General features: G+C 36.3%; 1 protein-coding gene across 1 annotated transcript; it reads left to right on the plus strand.

The window, feature by feature from the left end:
• The first annotated feature begins 5,523 nt into the window (after positions 1-5,523).
• Positions 5,524-6,816, plus strand: LOC146872301 (uncharacterized). Its single transcript, XM_085663594.1, has 4 exons — positions 5,524-5,789; positions 5,889-6,080; positions 6,228-6,464; positions 6,546-6,816. Exons 1-4 carry the CDS (start codon positions 5,524-5,526, stop codon positions 6,814-6,816), a joined length of 966 nt encoding a protein of 321 aa, XP_085519720.1.
• Positions 6,817-17,676: the final 10,860 nt, after the last annotated feature.

Consider the following 17,676-nt stretch of genomic DNA (forward strand, 5'->3'; position numbering starts at 1 on the left):
ACCAACGTTGCTCCTGGTTCCTGCCACGTAGAGCCGAAGTGGGCGCTCAGCTAAGAGATATTTCATAGTGGCGCCATCCTGAAGTAATGCCACATGGCGGTGCCGGGATGGTTTTACTATGCCAATAGGATGGATATGAGTTTAGTTGGTTGTGCCTATTCCAACGGAGAGCCCGACACACCAGGGACTTTAAGGGGGACTCAAATGGTGAAGGACCACTCTGGCGGTCAGAGTCCCTTGGTTAGTGCGTAAAGTTTGGCATTCACAGACCATCAATAAAAAAAAAGGCATTGTTAATTTTATTATTATTGATATTCTTTTATGAATATTATTGGTATTCTCATTATTATTACCATTGTTGTTATTATTATTGTTGTTATTGTCATTAATATTATTATTATTATTGTTACTGTTATTATTCTTATTTCTGATACTGTTATTATTATTATTATTGTTATTCTTATTATTATTATTATTGTTATTGTTATTGGTATTATTACTTTTATTGTTATTATTATTATTGTTATTCTTATTGTTATTATCATTAATATTAATATTGTTATTATTGTTATAATTGATATAGTTATCGATAATACTATTGTTATTGATATTATTATTATTATTGATGTTGTTATTATTATTGTTTTTTCTATTATTGTTATTATTGTTGTTATTGTACTTATTATTATTATTGTTATGATTATTATTATTCTTACTGTTATTATTATTGTTTTTGTTGTTATTATTATTATTGCTATTGTTATTATTGTTGTTATTGTTATAACTATTACTATTATTATTGTACTTATTATTATTATCGTTATTTTTAATATTGTTGCTATTGTTATTATTATTATTATTATTATTATTATTATTATTATTGTTTTGTTATTGTTATAATTATAATTATAACTATTGTTATAATTATTATTATTGTTATTGAAATTGTTATTGCTATTATTATTGTTATTGTTCTTTTAATTGGTATTGTTATAATTATTATTATTTTTATTGTTATTATTATAATAATTTTTATTGATATTAATATTATTACGGTGATTTTAAATATTGTTGTTATTGTTTTTATTATTATTATTATTGTTATTGTTATTGTTATTATTATTATAATTATTTATTTATTGTTATCATTATTGTTATTGTTATTGTTATTATAACTAATATTATTATTATTATTTTTATTGTTATTACTGTTGTTATTGTTATTATTACAATTATTGTTGTTGTTACTAATATTATTACTGTTATCGTTATTATTATTAATATTATTTTTACTGTTATTATTATGATTATTGTTATTGTTATTATATATATTATTGTTATTGTTATTATTATTATTATTATTTATATTGTTAATATTATTATTGTTGTTATTGGTATTATTAAAGTTGTTGTTCTTAATATTATTGTTATTGTTATTATTATTATTATTATTATAGTTTTTGTTTTATTATTTTTATTTTTATAAGTATTATTGTTTATGTTATTATTATTAATATTTTAACTGTTATTATAATTGTTATTGTTATAATTATTATTATTATTATAGTTATTTTTATTATTATTAAGTAAGTATTATTTTTATATTTATTCATATTAATATTGCTATCGTCATTGCTATTATTATCGTTTTTGTTATTATTATTATTATTGTTATTGTTATTATCATTATTAATTTATTGTTATTTTTATTGTTATTATTAGTGTTATTGTTATTATTATAATTATTGCTATAGTTGTTATTATACATGTTGTTGCATTTATTATATTTACTGTTACTGTTATTGTTATTATTATTGTTTTTGTTATTATTATTGTTATTGTTATCATTATTATTTTGGTTACTGTTGTAATTATTAATTTTGTTATTGTTATTATTATTATTGCAATTGCTATTGTTATTATTATTGTTATCGTAATTATTATATTTAATGTTATTGTTATTATTTTCGTTATTGTTACTATTATTGCTTTTGTTACTATTATTATCTTTATAATTGTTATAATTTTTATTACTCCTATTGTTATTATAATTACTGTTGTTATTGTTATTGTTATTCTTACTATTATTATTATTATTAATATTATTATTGTTCTTATTATTATTTTTATTATTATTACTATTATTATTATTATTACAGTTATTATTATTATTATTATTATTATTGTTATTATTATTATTGTTATTATAGTTATTGATATTTTTATTTTTATTATTATTGTTATTGTCATTATTAATATTCTTGTTATTGTTATTATTATTATTATTTGTATTATTATTGTTATTATTGTTGTTAATATTATAATTATTGCTATTCTTATTATTATTATTGTTATTAATATTATTATTATTATTGTTATTGATATTACTATTATTGTCATTGTAATTATTATTATTATTGATATTGTTATTATTATTGTTATTATTATTATATTTATTATTATTATTATTAATCTTATTATTATAATTATTATTTTTGTTATTGTTATTATTATTATTTTTGTTATAGTTATTGGTACTATTTATGTTATATTTGTTATTATTATTATTGTTATTGTAATTTTTATTGTTAAAGTTATTATTATTATTTTTGATGTTATTAATGTTATTATTGCTATTGTTGTTGTTATTATTATTGTTTTTAATACTTATTATTATTATTGTAATTGTTATTTTTATTATTTTTGTTACAGTTATTGTTATTATTATTCTTTTTCTTATTTTTACTACTATTGATATTGTTACTATTATTATTATTGTTATTTTTGTTATTGTTGTTAATAATGTAATAGTTGTTATTATTATTATAGTTTGTGTTATAGATATTATTATTTTTATTGTTACTATTATTATTACTGATATTTTTACTATTATAATTTTTGGTATTCTTATTTTTGTTATTATAGTTATTATTATTATTGTCATTGTTATTGTCATTATTATTGTTATTGTTATTATTACTAATATTCATATTATTGTAATCTTTGTTATTGTTATTATTATTACTATTGTTACTGTTATTATTATTGTTATTGTTATTGATATTATTATTAATACTGTTATTATTATTATTATTGATATTGTCATAATACTATTATTATTATTATGGATATTATTATTATTATTGTTGTTATTATTATTATTATTATTATTGTTATTGTTAATATTATTATTATTGTTATTGCTATATTTTATTGTTTTTGTTATACTGACGAATGTGCCAGGATTGGTAAAATATGACCAAGGCCACTTGTAGGTGTGGCAGAAGGCTTCCAGAGCCTGATGGCTTTCAGCTTTCCGGCTTTACTGCACCTATCCATCTTGCCAAGGGGACAACACATGGTGGAGGGAGTTAGAAATTGGCGTAATCTCTCCTTGCAAAATTCAAGTCAGCTATTACTAGACTGCCTAACGTGAACAGCGCTATTAAGCAAGGGTTCCCAGAACTTGAGGACATTATTGACAGTCTCGAGTTTATATATAAATCTCGAAAAAAGGTCAATACGGGAGCGAGGTCTCTAGCCCGATTTTCTCAGAGCCCTAGGGCAAACTCTATAGCAGATGCTGGAGCGGTTAAAAGAGTACCCACATGCCCGCCGCAGTTACACAAAAAAGGCCTCAAAAGACCAAGGCAAGACGCGACGACGTCCGAAGCTACCGATAGACCGGAGATCGTCAAGAAGAAAAGAAATAATGAGTAACCATGGAAAAAGACGACGAAAGACCCACAACAGGAGAAAAAGAAATCGAGCAAATCGGAGGACAGGCAGAGAAAAAGAACGAAGCCGGACGCGATCATCCTGAAACCTGCGCAAGGCAAATCTTACGCAGACGTGGTCGGAGCTATCTACCAGCGCATCTAGACCTGCGCTGCAGGGATAGACGTTGATCGGTCCGGCAGACCAGAACCGGAGGGGTTCTCCTTGAACTAAAGAAGACCACTGCGGATATCAGGGCCTCATTCGTAGAAATCCTGAGAAAAGAAGTAGGAGAAACGATCAGCATCACGGAACTGGTCCCTAGAGCTCCGCTGGAGATACGGGACTGTGACTGCTACACATCGTTGGTAGAAGTCGAGGAGGCCCTAATGAGGACCCAGCCAGGCTTTGCGCGGAAAATCGAAATTAAGATGACGAACCCCAACGCAAGACAACAACGCCTTGCCCCCGTCAAAGTAGAAGAGAAAGCTGCGAAGCTTTTAAAGGCCGGCCGAGTGCTGGTCGGGTTTGTCAACTGCAGGTTCATGCAAAGGGTAGAAGTGAGGCGATGCTACCGCTGTCTCGACTATGGTCACTATACTGCCTCGTGCAAGGGACCTGAACGCAGTAAATTTTGCTATTTCTGCGGGAGCACGTGGCACAAGATCAAAGAGTGCAAGTTCAGCGAAACTACTTGCTTCTTGTGCTCAAATAGTGGTGTTGAAACTAGGAAGCACCTGGCGGGATCAATGGCCTGCAAAGCATTCCAGGAGGCCTTTGCAACAGCGAAGAAGTAGAAAAAAGGGTGGGAGTACTTCAGGGTAACCTGAATAGGAGCAGGACGGCGCATCACCTTCTAGCACGGCTTTGCACTGAGAAAAAATCTGATATCTTTCTAATCAGCGAACAGTTCCAGGACAGAGCAGGAGTAGGATGTTACGCACAAGAATTGGGCACTGCGACCATCTAGATCCCAGATCCCCGACTAACACATGTGTCGGACCAAGGATACGGACGCGGTTACGTTTGGTTGAGACATAACTCGACAACTTATGTCAGTGTATATCTCACGCCGAACGACCGTATAGATGACTTCCAGATCAAACTGGACGATCTGGAAATCACTCAGAGGGAATTGCAAGGGTATTTCATTGTGGCTGGAGACCTCAATGCCAAAGCTCTCGAATGGGGGGAGGCCAGGCCGGACTCCAGAAGAAGACTATCATGGAGGTGGCGTCGAAACTGGGGCTATCAGTACTCAACACAGGATCGACGTCAACCTTCCGCAGGCCTGGATATAGAGAGACGATCCCGGATTTCTCTCTAGTTAACGAACACCTTGTGGCAAGAGTCGCAGGCTGGCAGGTGATCAAGGATTATACCGGGAGTGATCATCAGTACATCGCATTCGAGGTACACGTTAGGAGGCCAGCCGCGATAAGTGTATAGAGACCACCCCGGTGGAACATTGCAAGAATGGATCGAGAGGGGCTGTCTTCAGTCATAGATGAAGGTTGGAGATCCCTGCAAATTGCCTCCGCGAGTCTATCGCCGATTGCAAAAGCCAGGATGATTACTGCAGCAACTATGCAGCTCATCCAAAAGTCTTGCACCATAGCGGTGCCCAAGGGGTGCACGAAACGGCACTGTCGTTCTGCATACTGGTGGACGAACGAAATCGCAGATCTTCGCAAGAAGTGCTTATGACTTCGCCGTATAGCACAACGAGCGAAGAGATTCGATCTCGATGCTGCTCCCTTGGCCGCAGAGTACCAAGCGGCCAAAAAAGATTTGAAGAGGACAATCATGGACAGTCAACGTTGGTCCTGGAAGGAGCTGTGCCTGAATGTCGTCCAAAATCCGTGGGGATTAGGGTATCAGATCGTCACTCGCAAACTGGGGATTAACACGCAAGGAATACCTCAGGATGCGTGGACGTTGGAAAACATCATTCATATCCTATTCCCTTCACATCCGAAGAGAGAGATTCGCACGGCGACGCCTGGTAGCCCTGAAGGGCCGCAATTTACAGAGGAGGAGCTACTCAAGGCCGCATCTTCTAATCGGAACAAGTAAGCTCCAGGACCATACGGACTTCCAGCTGAAGTAATGAAAGCCATCGCGTAGAGTCATCCCAAGATCTTGATAAACATGTAAAACATGTGTCTCAGGGACGGCATCTTCCTCGCCCAGTGGAAAAAAGCCAGTCTTGTGCTCATAAGCAAGGGCAAGGGTCCAGCAGATGCCGCTTCGTCATACAGGCCTACCTGTATGCTCAATACAGCTGGCAAGCTCCTGGAGAAGCTGCTTAGGCCACGGCTGCACGCAGCCTTAAGGGTAGCGGGGTATCTTGCTGCCCGCCAGTATAGATTCCGATCCGGCCTCTCCACCATCCGGACAGTCTAGGAGAACGTCACGGCCGCTAAAATGACGGAGCGAGGGAACCATCTAACTCGCCCTTTGTGCCTGCTGGCCACCTTAGACGTGAGAAATGCCTTCAACTCCGTTAGGTGGGACTTGGCAATGGAAGCGCTTGAACGTATTTTCAGCGTCCCGGGGTTCCTACTCCGAATACTTGGGGACTATCTGAACGAACGCTTCCTAGAATACAGTACTGGCGATGGTACAAGAAGATTGGAGTTAACATCGGTGGCAGCCCAGGGCTCCATACTGGGATCGGATACTTGGAATATTTTCTACGACGGTGTCCTATATATGGCAGTCTCTGAAGGCGCTTTCTTGGTTGGGTAAGCAGATGACCTTGCAGTTGTCATAACCGCAAGAGACACGAAGGAGGCACAGCTGCTGCTCAACTATGTCATGTGCAGAGTCATCTCTAGGATGGAAGATCATGGGCTATCTCTGGCAGCCCAGAAGACAGAGATCGTGCTACTTACGAAGAAGCGCATCAACACCTTGCGCAGCTTCATTGTAGGAGAGACGGCGGTCCAAGCTAAGTCGGCTGTCAAATATCTGAGTATAATGTTACACAAAAACCTTAATTATGGCGAGCAAATACTCAGGGCAGCCGACAAAGCGGCAAAAGTAGTAGCCTCGCTTGGCACAACCATGGCAAACGTCAACGGGCCCCGACCGTGACAGGAGGCGAATACTGATGCGTGCCGCCGAAGTAGTGATGCTGTACGGCGCTGAAGTCTGGGCCCAGGCGCTGCAAGGAAAGAAATATCGCAAGCGCATCGCCGCCGTACAGAGGAGTGGTGCTCTCCGAATCGCGTGCTCCTCCCGCACTGTCTCTGAGCCCGCGGTGCTAGTGGTCGCGGTGGTAATCCCGATCGATCTATTCGCCCAGGGGAAGCAATTCGTCCACTAGCAAAGATGTGTTCTGGGAAAGGAGGAGGCATCAAGGTTCGCCTGGTCTACCAGCATCGAGGCCTGGCAAAACAGATGGGATCAGGAGCATCGGGGCAGACGGACGGCCCGATTCATCAGTCGGCTAGACAGTTGGCTAAACAGAGAGGTGGGGGAGGTCGAATTCTACCTCACTCAATTTTTGTCAGGGCATGGTCTGTTCTGCTCCTACCTCGCAAAATGAGGATGTTAGCAAATGGCAGTTGCTCCTATGGCGACTCGACCGTCGACGACGCCAACCACACATTGTTTAAGTGTGTTAGGTGGAGCGTCGAACGATTGGCCTTGGAGCAAGACCTCGGAATAATCTCGCCAGGCAACATTGTCGAGAAAATGCTCCGAGGTCAGGAGGAGAGGAACAAGGTGGCCCGGTACGTCAGGTCCACCTGGCGCAGAAAAAAGATGGAGATGGGTGGCACATAGACCTGCCCCCAACGTTACTCCAAGCTCCTGCCCCTTAGAGCCGAAGGGAGAGTCCCGTAATTGGACCTGATGCCGTGGCGCCATCCTGAAGTAATGCCACATGGTGGTGCCGGGATGGTTTCAATATGCCGTTAGGATGGACATGAGTTTAGTCGGTAGTGCCTACTCCAAAGGTGAGTTCGAAACTTCAGGGAACCAACTGGGGGAACCAAATAGTGATGGGCTCCTCTGGCAGGCGGGGTCCCTGGGTTTGTCCGTAAGGATTGGCGTTAAAGTTATTGTTACTGTTATTTACATTATTATTGTTATTGTTATTATTATTATTATTGTTATTGATATTGTTGTTATTATTGTTATTGTTATTATTATTATTATTGTTATTGATATTGTTGTTATTATTGTTATTGTTATTATTATTATTACTCTTATTGTTATTATTGTTATTGTTATTATTGTTATTATTATTATTATTATTATTATTATTACTATTGTTATTGTTATTGTTATTATTATTGAAATTGTTATTATTATTATTATTGTTATTATTATTATTATTGTTATTGATATTGTTGTTATTATTGTTATTGTTATTATTATTATTACTCTTATTGTTATTATTGTTATTGTTATTATTGTTATTATTATTATTATTATTATTATTATTATTATTATTATTATTACTATTGTTATTGTTATTGTTATTATTATTGAAATTGTTATTATTATTATTATTATTATTACTATTGTTATTGTTGTTGTTATTATTATTGAAATTGTTATTGTTATTATTATTCTTGTTGTTAATAGTATTATTATTGTTATTGTTATTATTATTATTATTATTGTTATTGTTATTATTATTAATATTGTTATTGTTATTATTTGTATTGTTATGGTTTTTATTATTCTTATTGCTATAGTTATTATTATTATGATTGTTATTGTCATTATTTCTACTATTGTCATTGTTATGATTATTATTATTATTATTATTGTTATTATTAATTCTTATTGTTATTATTATTATTATTGTTGTTGTTATTGTAATTATTACTGTTATTGTTATTATTATTATTATTTTTATTGTTATTATTATTATTATTTTTATTGTTATTATTCTTATTATTATTATTGTGATTCTTATTATTATTGCTATTGTTACCCAAAATTAACCGCGTTCGGAACCTTGATCGGACACATGTATTAGTCGGGGATCTGGGATCCTGATGGCCGCGGTGCCCAATTCGTCTGCGTACCATCCTACTCCTGCTCTGTCCTGGTACTGTTCGCTGATTAGAACAATATCAACTTTTTTCTCAGAGCAGAACTGGGCAAGAAGGTGATTCGCCGTCCTGCTCCTATTCATGTTACCCTGAAGTACTCTGTTCCAAGGGCCTCCTGGAAAGCTCTGCAGGCCCTTAATCCCGCCAGGTGCTTCTTAGGTTCATCAACGCTATTTGAACACAAGAAACAAGTGGGCTCGCCGACCTTGCACTCTTTGATCTTGTGACCCATGCTCCTGCAGAAATAGCAAAATTTACTGCGATCAGGTCCCTTGCACGAGACACTATAGTGACCATAGTCGAGACAGCGGAAGCATCGCCTCACTTCTGCCCTTCGCCTGACCCTGCAGCTGATGAAATCGATCTGCACTCGTCCGGCCTTTAAAATATGCGCAGCTGCTCCCTCTTCTATTTTGACGAGGGCCAGGCGTTGTTGTCTTGCGATGGGTTTCGTCATCTTAATTTCGATTTTCACCGCGTAGCCTGGCACGGTCCTCTTTAGGGCCTCCTCGACTTCTATCGACGAGGTGCAGCAATTACAGTCCCATGTCTCCAGTGTAGCTCTAGGGACCAGTTTCGTGATGCTGCTCGTTTCTCCTATCTCTTTTCCCAGGGTTTACGCGATTGAGGCCCTGATATCCACAGTATTCTTCTTTAATTCGAGGAGAATCCCTCCGGTTCTGGTCTACCGGATTGATCTAACGTCTTCCCCTGCGGGGCTGGTCTTGATGCGCTGGTGGATGACTCCGACGATGTCTGCCTAAGATTTTCGTTGCGCAGGTTTCAGGTGGATTGCGTCCGTCTTAGTTCTCTTTCTCGGCCTATCCTCTGAATTGCTCGGCTTCTCTTTCTCCTGATGTAGGTGTTTCGTCGCCTTTGTCCCTGCTTTCTCCTTATTTCTTTTCTTCTTTACGACCTCCATCCACTTGGTGGATTCGGTCGTAGTCTCCTCTTGCCTCGGTCTTTTGAGGCTTTCTTCAGACAACTGCGGTGGGCTTGAGGCTTCTCTCTTAACTGCGCTAGCCTCAGTCGTAGAATTTGCCCGAAGTCTCTGTGAAACTCGGGTGAGGATCCTCGATCACTTATTGCCCTTTTCTCGAGATTTGTACATGAACTCGAGACTGTCTATGATGTCTTCCAGTTCTGGGATCCCTTTCTTAATCTCCTTGTTTACGTTTGACTGTCTAATAATAGCCAGCTTCATTTTGGCAAGCAGTAATTTCACATGCACACGTTTCTCTCTCTCTCTCTATCTTGTTATGTCCCCTTCGCAGTCTGAGAGCCTACGATTTCGTCGCCTTGAGTAGCGATGTTATTTCCAGATGGTTCTGGGGTGTTTTGTTGTTTATTGTCTATTTCGTTTTGTCTGTTTTGTTTTTCTTTTGTGCTTTGTTTTTCCATATGTTCAAAGTTCTTCCTCCAAAGTGCCTGGCCGTCTCCAAAAGCGGTGTCTCCGGCAGTGGGGGTGATCACCTTCGCAACTACCTCCATTGTTGCGAGAGCTTTTGGCTATAAGGACGGGAATGAGGCATACGCCCTTGCCGTTCACTACTTCCTTCATCGGCTTCCTGACACTCCCGTGGGTGCGACGCGTTGACGCCGGGAGTTTTCCACGAGAACTGGGCCTTACGTATCATACCGCACATTCCTTTCGGGCAGCGTCAGCGTACCCGCTAGTCCTCGTGGCCCTGCCGTAACCCTGTCTTGGGGCCCTTACAGCTCTCATCCGGACCAGATTAACACTGGTTTTTTTTCAGAGGTAGTACTCCTCGTATCACGGGAACCGATGGAGCTACTCATCGGTAGAAGAGAAATGCTCCTCTTTTCCCTTTGGTCGATTATTATTATTAGGTGGAATTCTCCGAATTCCGTCCATATAGCCATGATCGCAACCGCGTCCCAAAAATTGAGGCCTAGGATATATAAATCCCACAGTTGACTGACGCTTGAATTTTATTTTATTTTTCTTCTGATCGAAGCGCCTCCTATGCCCTGTAGCTGAGTTTATCTTCTTTCTCTGTAGTGGTATTAAGTGCCGCTTGCGCTTGTGGTGGCTCTGCCGTCGTAGTCACTAGTAGATTACGTTGCATGTGTCCTCGATGGGCCGTCGATTCAGCCGCCCGGCCATGTAATATAGTTCGTGGAACTAACATATCCTAGTTGGCAGCACTGGCCTACATCCGAGATGACGTCTGATACCTCGTAGTTCTTGATCGACTCTATCCGCCAATCCCATAGAGCGGCTCATTTTTAACCGTAGTGGTAGTTGTCACATGTGCTGAAGGTGGCGCTGCCATCGTACCCTGGGGTAGGTGGCGCTGAATGAGAACCCGATAAAAGGACGAGTCTGCCGTCCAGCCGTAGAATATAGTTCCCACAACTAACACGTAATAGCGACGAAAGCCTCGACAATTTAATAGAGGACATCTTCACCAACCACACAATAGATGATCTATCTGTAGATCCGATAATTATCTCCCATTGCTCATCGCATACAAATTATTAAGATGGTAATATTTCATCTTTCCTAGTAATGGAAATAGATGGAGCTTGCACTGGCGGTGGCACTACCGTCGGTGTCAATAGTAGATAGCGCAGCATAAGCAGAGTCATCGGTGGACCGTCAAGTCTGCCATCCAACCATAGAGTATAGTTCGTCGGACTACCACGTCCCAGATGTCAGAAGTGTCTGTCCCCGGGATGACGTCCAATACCTCATAGAACTTGATCGAATCTATCCGCCAATCCCAGAGTTCGGCTTATCTCTAACCGAAGTAGTAGTTGACACATGCGCCGAAGATGACGCTGCCATCGTACGCTGGAGTAGGTGGCGGTGAATGAGATCCCGATGAAAAGGACGGGTTTGTCGTCCAGCCGTAGAATATAATTTCGCAACTAACACGTAATGGTGACCAAAGCCACGATAATCCAACCGAGCACATTTTCACGTACAACACATGAGAGGATCGATTTCTTGACGCGATTATTATCTCCCTATGATCGCCGATTAGCAATTCACACGCGAGATACGAAACTTACAGCCGATGGAATAGAATAAACTATGAAAAACAGCATGAAATGCGAAGCGCACGACGATACGTCCCTACCGTATCTACGCCATAGTGGAACTCAATAACTATAGTAATAACAATAACTATAATAGTAATAATAATAATAACAATAATAATAACAATAACAATAACAATAATAATAACAATAATAATAATAACAATAATAACATTGACAATAATATTAATAATGACAATAGCAATAATAATAATAATAACAATAAATATAGTAATACCAATAGCAAAATTAATAATAATAACAATAACAATAACAATAATAATAACAATAGGAAAATTAATAATAATAATTATAATAATAGTAATAATAATAATAACAATAACAATATTAATAACAATAACAGTAAAAATAATAATAACAACGACAATAGTAACAAAAAAAATTAATAATAATAATAACAACATCAATAATAATATAAAACAATAGCAATGATAATAGTAATAACAATAACAAAAATAATAATAATAATAATAATAGTAATTATAATAATAATAATTATTATAATAACAAGAATAACAATAATAATAAAAATAACAATGTAAATAATAATAACAATAATAATAATAACAATAATATTTATAAACAGATAACATTAATAATTATATTAATAATAACAATAATAGTAATAATGATAATAATAATAATAATCATAATAATAATAACAATAATAATAATAATAATAAAAATAATAATATTAATAATAATAGCAGTAATAATAATATCAACAATAACAATAATAATAACAATAACAATAATGATAGTAATAACAAAAAATAATAACAATAACGATAATAATAATGATCATAATAACATTAATAATAACAATAACAATAGCATTAATAATAATAATAACAATAATTATAATAATAACAATAACATTAACAACAACAATAATAGTAATAATAATAATAATAACAATTACAATAACAATAATAATAACAATAACAATATTATAATAATAACAATTATAATAAAAACAATAGTAATAATAATAATAATAATAACAATAACAATAATAATAATAATAACAATAACAATAGTAATAGTAATAACAGTGGTGATCGAGGATTATACCGGGAGCGAAGATCAGTACATCCTATTCGATGTACATGATAGAAGGCCAGCCCTGACAAGTGTAAAGCGACCCCCTCCGATTGAACATTACAAGAATGGATAGATAGGGGCTGTCTTCGGTCATAGAGGAAGGATGGAGATCCCAACAAAGTACTTCCGCGAGTCTATCGCCACCCGCACAAGCCAGGTTGATTAGCGCAACAACCATGCAGCTTATCCAAAGGGCTTGCGCGATAGCGGTACCAAAGAATGGTACGATACGGCAGAGGCGTCCTGTATACTTGTGGACGAACGAGATCGTAGATCTTCGTAAGAAGTGCTTAAGTTAACGCCTTTTAGCACAACGAGCGAAGAGACGCGACCACGACGCAGCTCATTCCGCCGCAGACTATAAAGCGGCCAAGAAAGCCCTGAAGAGGACCATCAAGGCCAGTCAACGACGGTGGTGGAAGTAGCTGTGCCTGGATGTGATCCAGAATCCGTGGGAATTAGGGTACCTCATCGTCACTCGCAAGCTGAGGACTAACACGCAAGGAACCCCTCAGGAAGCGAGGACGTTGGATCACATCCTGCATACTCTATTCCCCTCACAGCCGAAGAGACAGATCAGCTTGGATGCCCCCAGCAAAATCGAGGTACTGCAATTCACGGAAGGAGAGCTACTCAGGGCCGCATCATCTATGCGGAACAAGAAAGCTCCAGGTCCAGACGGACTTTCAGCAGAATTAATCAAAGTCGTCGCACAAAGTCACCCTGAGCTCTTGCTGAACATGTATAACACGTGCCTCAGGGGGGGCATCTTCAGCGCTCCTTGGAAGAAGCGGTATTTGTGTTCATTAGCAAGGGCAAGGGTCCAGTAGGGGCAGTTTCATCATACAGGCCTATTTGTATGCTCGATACGGCTGGAAAACTCCTGGTGAAGCTACTAAGGCCAAGGCTGCACGCAGCCTTGAAGGTAGCCGGGATCTTGCCGCCCGACAGTACGGATTTCGATCCGGCCTCTCCACCATCCACGCAGTCCAGGAGGTGGTCACGGCCGCTAAAATGATGGAGCAAGGCAATCATTGAACTCGTCCTCTGTGCCTGCTGGCCACCTTAGGCTTGAGAAATGTCTTCAACTCCGTCAGGTGGGACCTGGCAAGGGAAGCGCTCGAACGTAATTTCGGCGTTCCAAAGTACCTACTCCGAATTGTTGTCCATTTTCAAAACGAGCGCTTCCTAGTATACAACACTAGTGATGGTCCAAGAAGCAAGGAATTGTCATCGGGGGAAGCCCATGGCACCATACTGGGACCTGAAATATGGAATATATTCTACGACGGTATCCTACTTATGGCAGTCCCTAAATTCGCTTTCTTGCTAGGTTAAGCAGATAACCTTGCTGTTGACATAACCGCAAGAGACACGGTGGGGGCACAGCTGCTGCTCAACCAGGTCATGCGGAGAGTTACCTCCTGGATGGAAGACCACGGGCTATCTCTAGCAGCACAGATTACAGAGATCGTGCTAATTACGAGGAAGCGCTACAACACCTTGTGCAACTTCATTGAAGGGGACGCAGCGGTCCAGACTAAGTCGGCTGTCAAATATCTCGGGGTTATGCTTGACAACAAGCTTAATTATTGAGAGCATATTATCAGGTTAGCAGACAAGGCGGCAAAAGTGGTAGCCTCACTGGGCATGCTTATAGCCAATGTCAACGGTCCCCGGCCGTGCATGAGGAGACTACTGAAGCGTGCCGCCGAAACAGTGACTTTATACGATGCGGAAGTATGGGTCGAGGCGCTGCGAAAACAGAAATATCGCAAGAGCATAACCGCGGTACAGTGGAGGGGCGCCCTTCGAATCGCGTGCTCTTACCGCACGGTCTCAGAGCCGACAGTGCTAGTTGTCGCCGGGGTAATCCCGATAGATTTATTAGCCCAGGAGAGGAAATTCGTGCACCAGCAAAGGTGTGTCCTGGGAAAGGAGAAGGCATCAATGCTCGCCAGATCTATCAGCATCAAGGCCTGGCAAAGTAAATGGGAGCAGGAACGTAGGGGCAGATGGACTGCACGACTCATCAGTCAGCTAGACAACTGAATAAATCGGGAGGCGGGAGAAGTCGATTTCTACCTCACCCAATTCCTGACAGGGCATGGCCTGTTCCCCTCCTACCTGGCTAGGATGAAGAAGGTAGCAGACGCCAACTGCCTCTATGTGGACTCGATCAACGACGACGCCCAGTTCACCTTTTTTTTATGTACTCGTTGGAACGCCGAACGACTAGCCTTGGAACAAGATCTTGGAGACAACATCGTCGAGAAAATGCTGCGTGGACAGAAGGAGTGGAACAAGGTGGCCTGGTACGTTAGGTCAATCTTAAGCAAGAAGAAGAATGAGTTGGGTGGCCTATAGAAGAGCCACCAACGTTGCCCCTGGTTCCTACCACGTAGAGCCGAAGAGGGAGTCCAGTTAAGGGACAAGAAGCAGTGCCGCCATTTTGAAGTAATGCCACATGACGGTGCCGGGATGGTTTTACTATGCCACTAGGATGGATAGTGCCGATTCCAACGGTGAGCCAGACACTCCAGGGACTTCATGGGGGACCCAAATGGTGAAAGGTCCCTCTGGCGGGCAGGCTCCCAGGGTTAGTGCGTAAAGTTTGGCATTCTCAGTCCATCAAAAAAAAAACTATTGCCGTTGATATGTTTATTATTATTATTTTTGTTATTGTTATTATTATTATTGTTATTGTTATTATTATTATTATTGGTATTGGTACTGTTATTAATTTTGTTATTGTTATTATTATTTTATTGTTATTGTTATTATTATTATTATTGTTATTCTCATTATTATTACCTTTGTCATTGTTATTATTATTGTTATTGTTATTGTTATTATTATTATTACTGTTATAGTTATTATTATTATCAGTGTTATTGTAATTGTTATAATTATATGTTATTGTCAGTAATATTATTTTTATTAATCCTACTGTTATTGTTAATATTAATGCTATTGTTATTATTATTATTATTGTTAATGTTATTTTTATTATTATTATTATTATTATTATTACTATTGTTGTTGTTATTATTATTGTTATTATTATAATTATTGTTATTGTTATTATTATTGATTTGTTATTGTCACTATTATTATTATTATTATTATTATTATTATTATTATTATTATTATTATTCTTTTATTATTGTTATTGTTATCATTATTATTATTATTGTTATTGTTATAGTTATTATTATTATTGTTATAGTTATTAAAATTATTATTTTTATCGTTATTATTAATATTGTTGTTATTCTTATTGTTATTATTATTGTCATTGTTATTGGTATTATTATTGTTATTATTAATATTATTGTTATTGATATTGCTATTACTTTTATTTTTGTTATTGTAACAATTATTGTTATCTTCATTATTATTATTAATGTAATTATCATTGTTATTATTGTTGTTATTGTTATTATTATTATTGTTGCTATTATAATTATTTTAGTTATTGTCATTATTATTATTAATGTTATTATTATCATTTTTTTTAATGTTATTGTTATTCTTACTCTTGTTGTTATTATAATTATTATTGTTATTATTATTACTATTCTTGTTGTCATTAATATCATTATTGTCATTGTTATTATTACTGATATTGTCATTAATATTATTATTGCTATTTCTATTATTATTGTTATTGTTATTACTTTTTTATTGTTATTGTTATTTTGATTATTATTGTTATTGTGATTTTTATGATTATTGTTATTGTTATTACTATGATTATTATTATTGTTATTTTTTTTATTATTAATATTGCTATAGTTATTACTATTTTTATTGATATTATTATTATTATTGGTATTGTTATTATTATTATTATTTTTATTATTATTATTATTATTAATGTTTTTGTTATTGTCATTACTCTTACTATTGTCATTGTCATTATTATTATTATTGCTATTGCTCTTATTATTTTTATTGCCATTGTTATTATTATTATTATTGTTATTGTTTTTATTGTTGTTATAGATATTGTAATTGTTATTATAATTGGAATTGTCATTATTATTGTTATTGTTTTTATTATTGTAAATGATATTGTAATGGTTATTATCATTGAAATGGTTATTATTATTGTTATTGTAATTGGTATTGTTATTAGTATCACTATTGTTAATTTCATTATTGTTATTATTGTTACTGTTATTATTTTTAATATTATTGCTATTATTATTATAATTGTTATTGATAATGTTATTATTACCGTTATTGTTTTTTGTATTGTTATTATTATTATTATTTTTATTGTTATTGTTATTACTATTATTAATGTTATTGTTATTATTATTATTGTTATTGTTTTTAATACTGTTATTGTTACTATTAGTATTATTGTTATTGTTATTATTATTATTTTTATTATTGTTTTATTATTATTATAGTTATTGTTATCATTATTATTATTGCTATTGTTATTATTATTATTATTGTTATAGGAAGAAGTTGCGAAGAGGATGCAGTAGCGAAGCGGAGGAAGCAGCTGCGAAGCTTTTAAAGTCCGGGCGAGTGCTGGTCGGTTTTGTCAGCTGCAGTGTTAGGCGAAGGGCTCAAGTGAGGTGATGCTTCCGCTGTCTCAACTATGGTCCCTATAGTGTCTCGTGCAAGGGACCTGATCGCAGGAAGTTTTGCTATTTCTGCGGCGGCACGGGGCACT

Source organism: Vespa mandarinia, chromosome 22 (assembly GCF_050613455.1).
Source record: "Vespa mandarinia isolate Hongniang chromosome 22, ASM5061345v1, whole genome shotgun sequence".
NCBI lineage: Eukaryota > Metazoa > Arthropoda > Insecta > Hymenoptera > Vespidae > Vespa > Vespa mandarinia.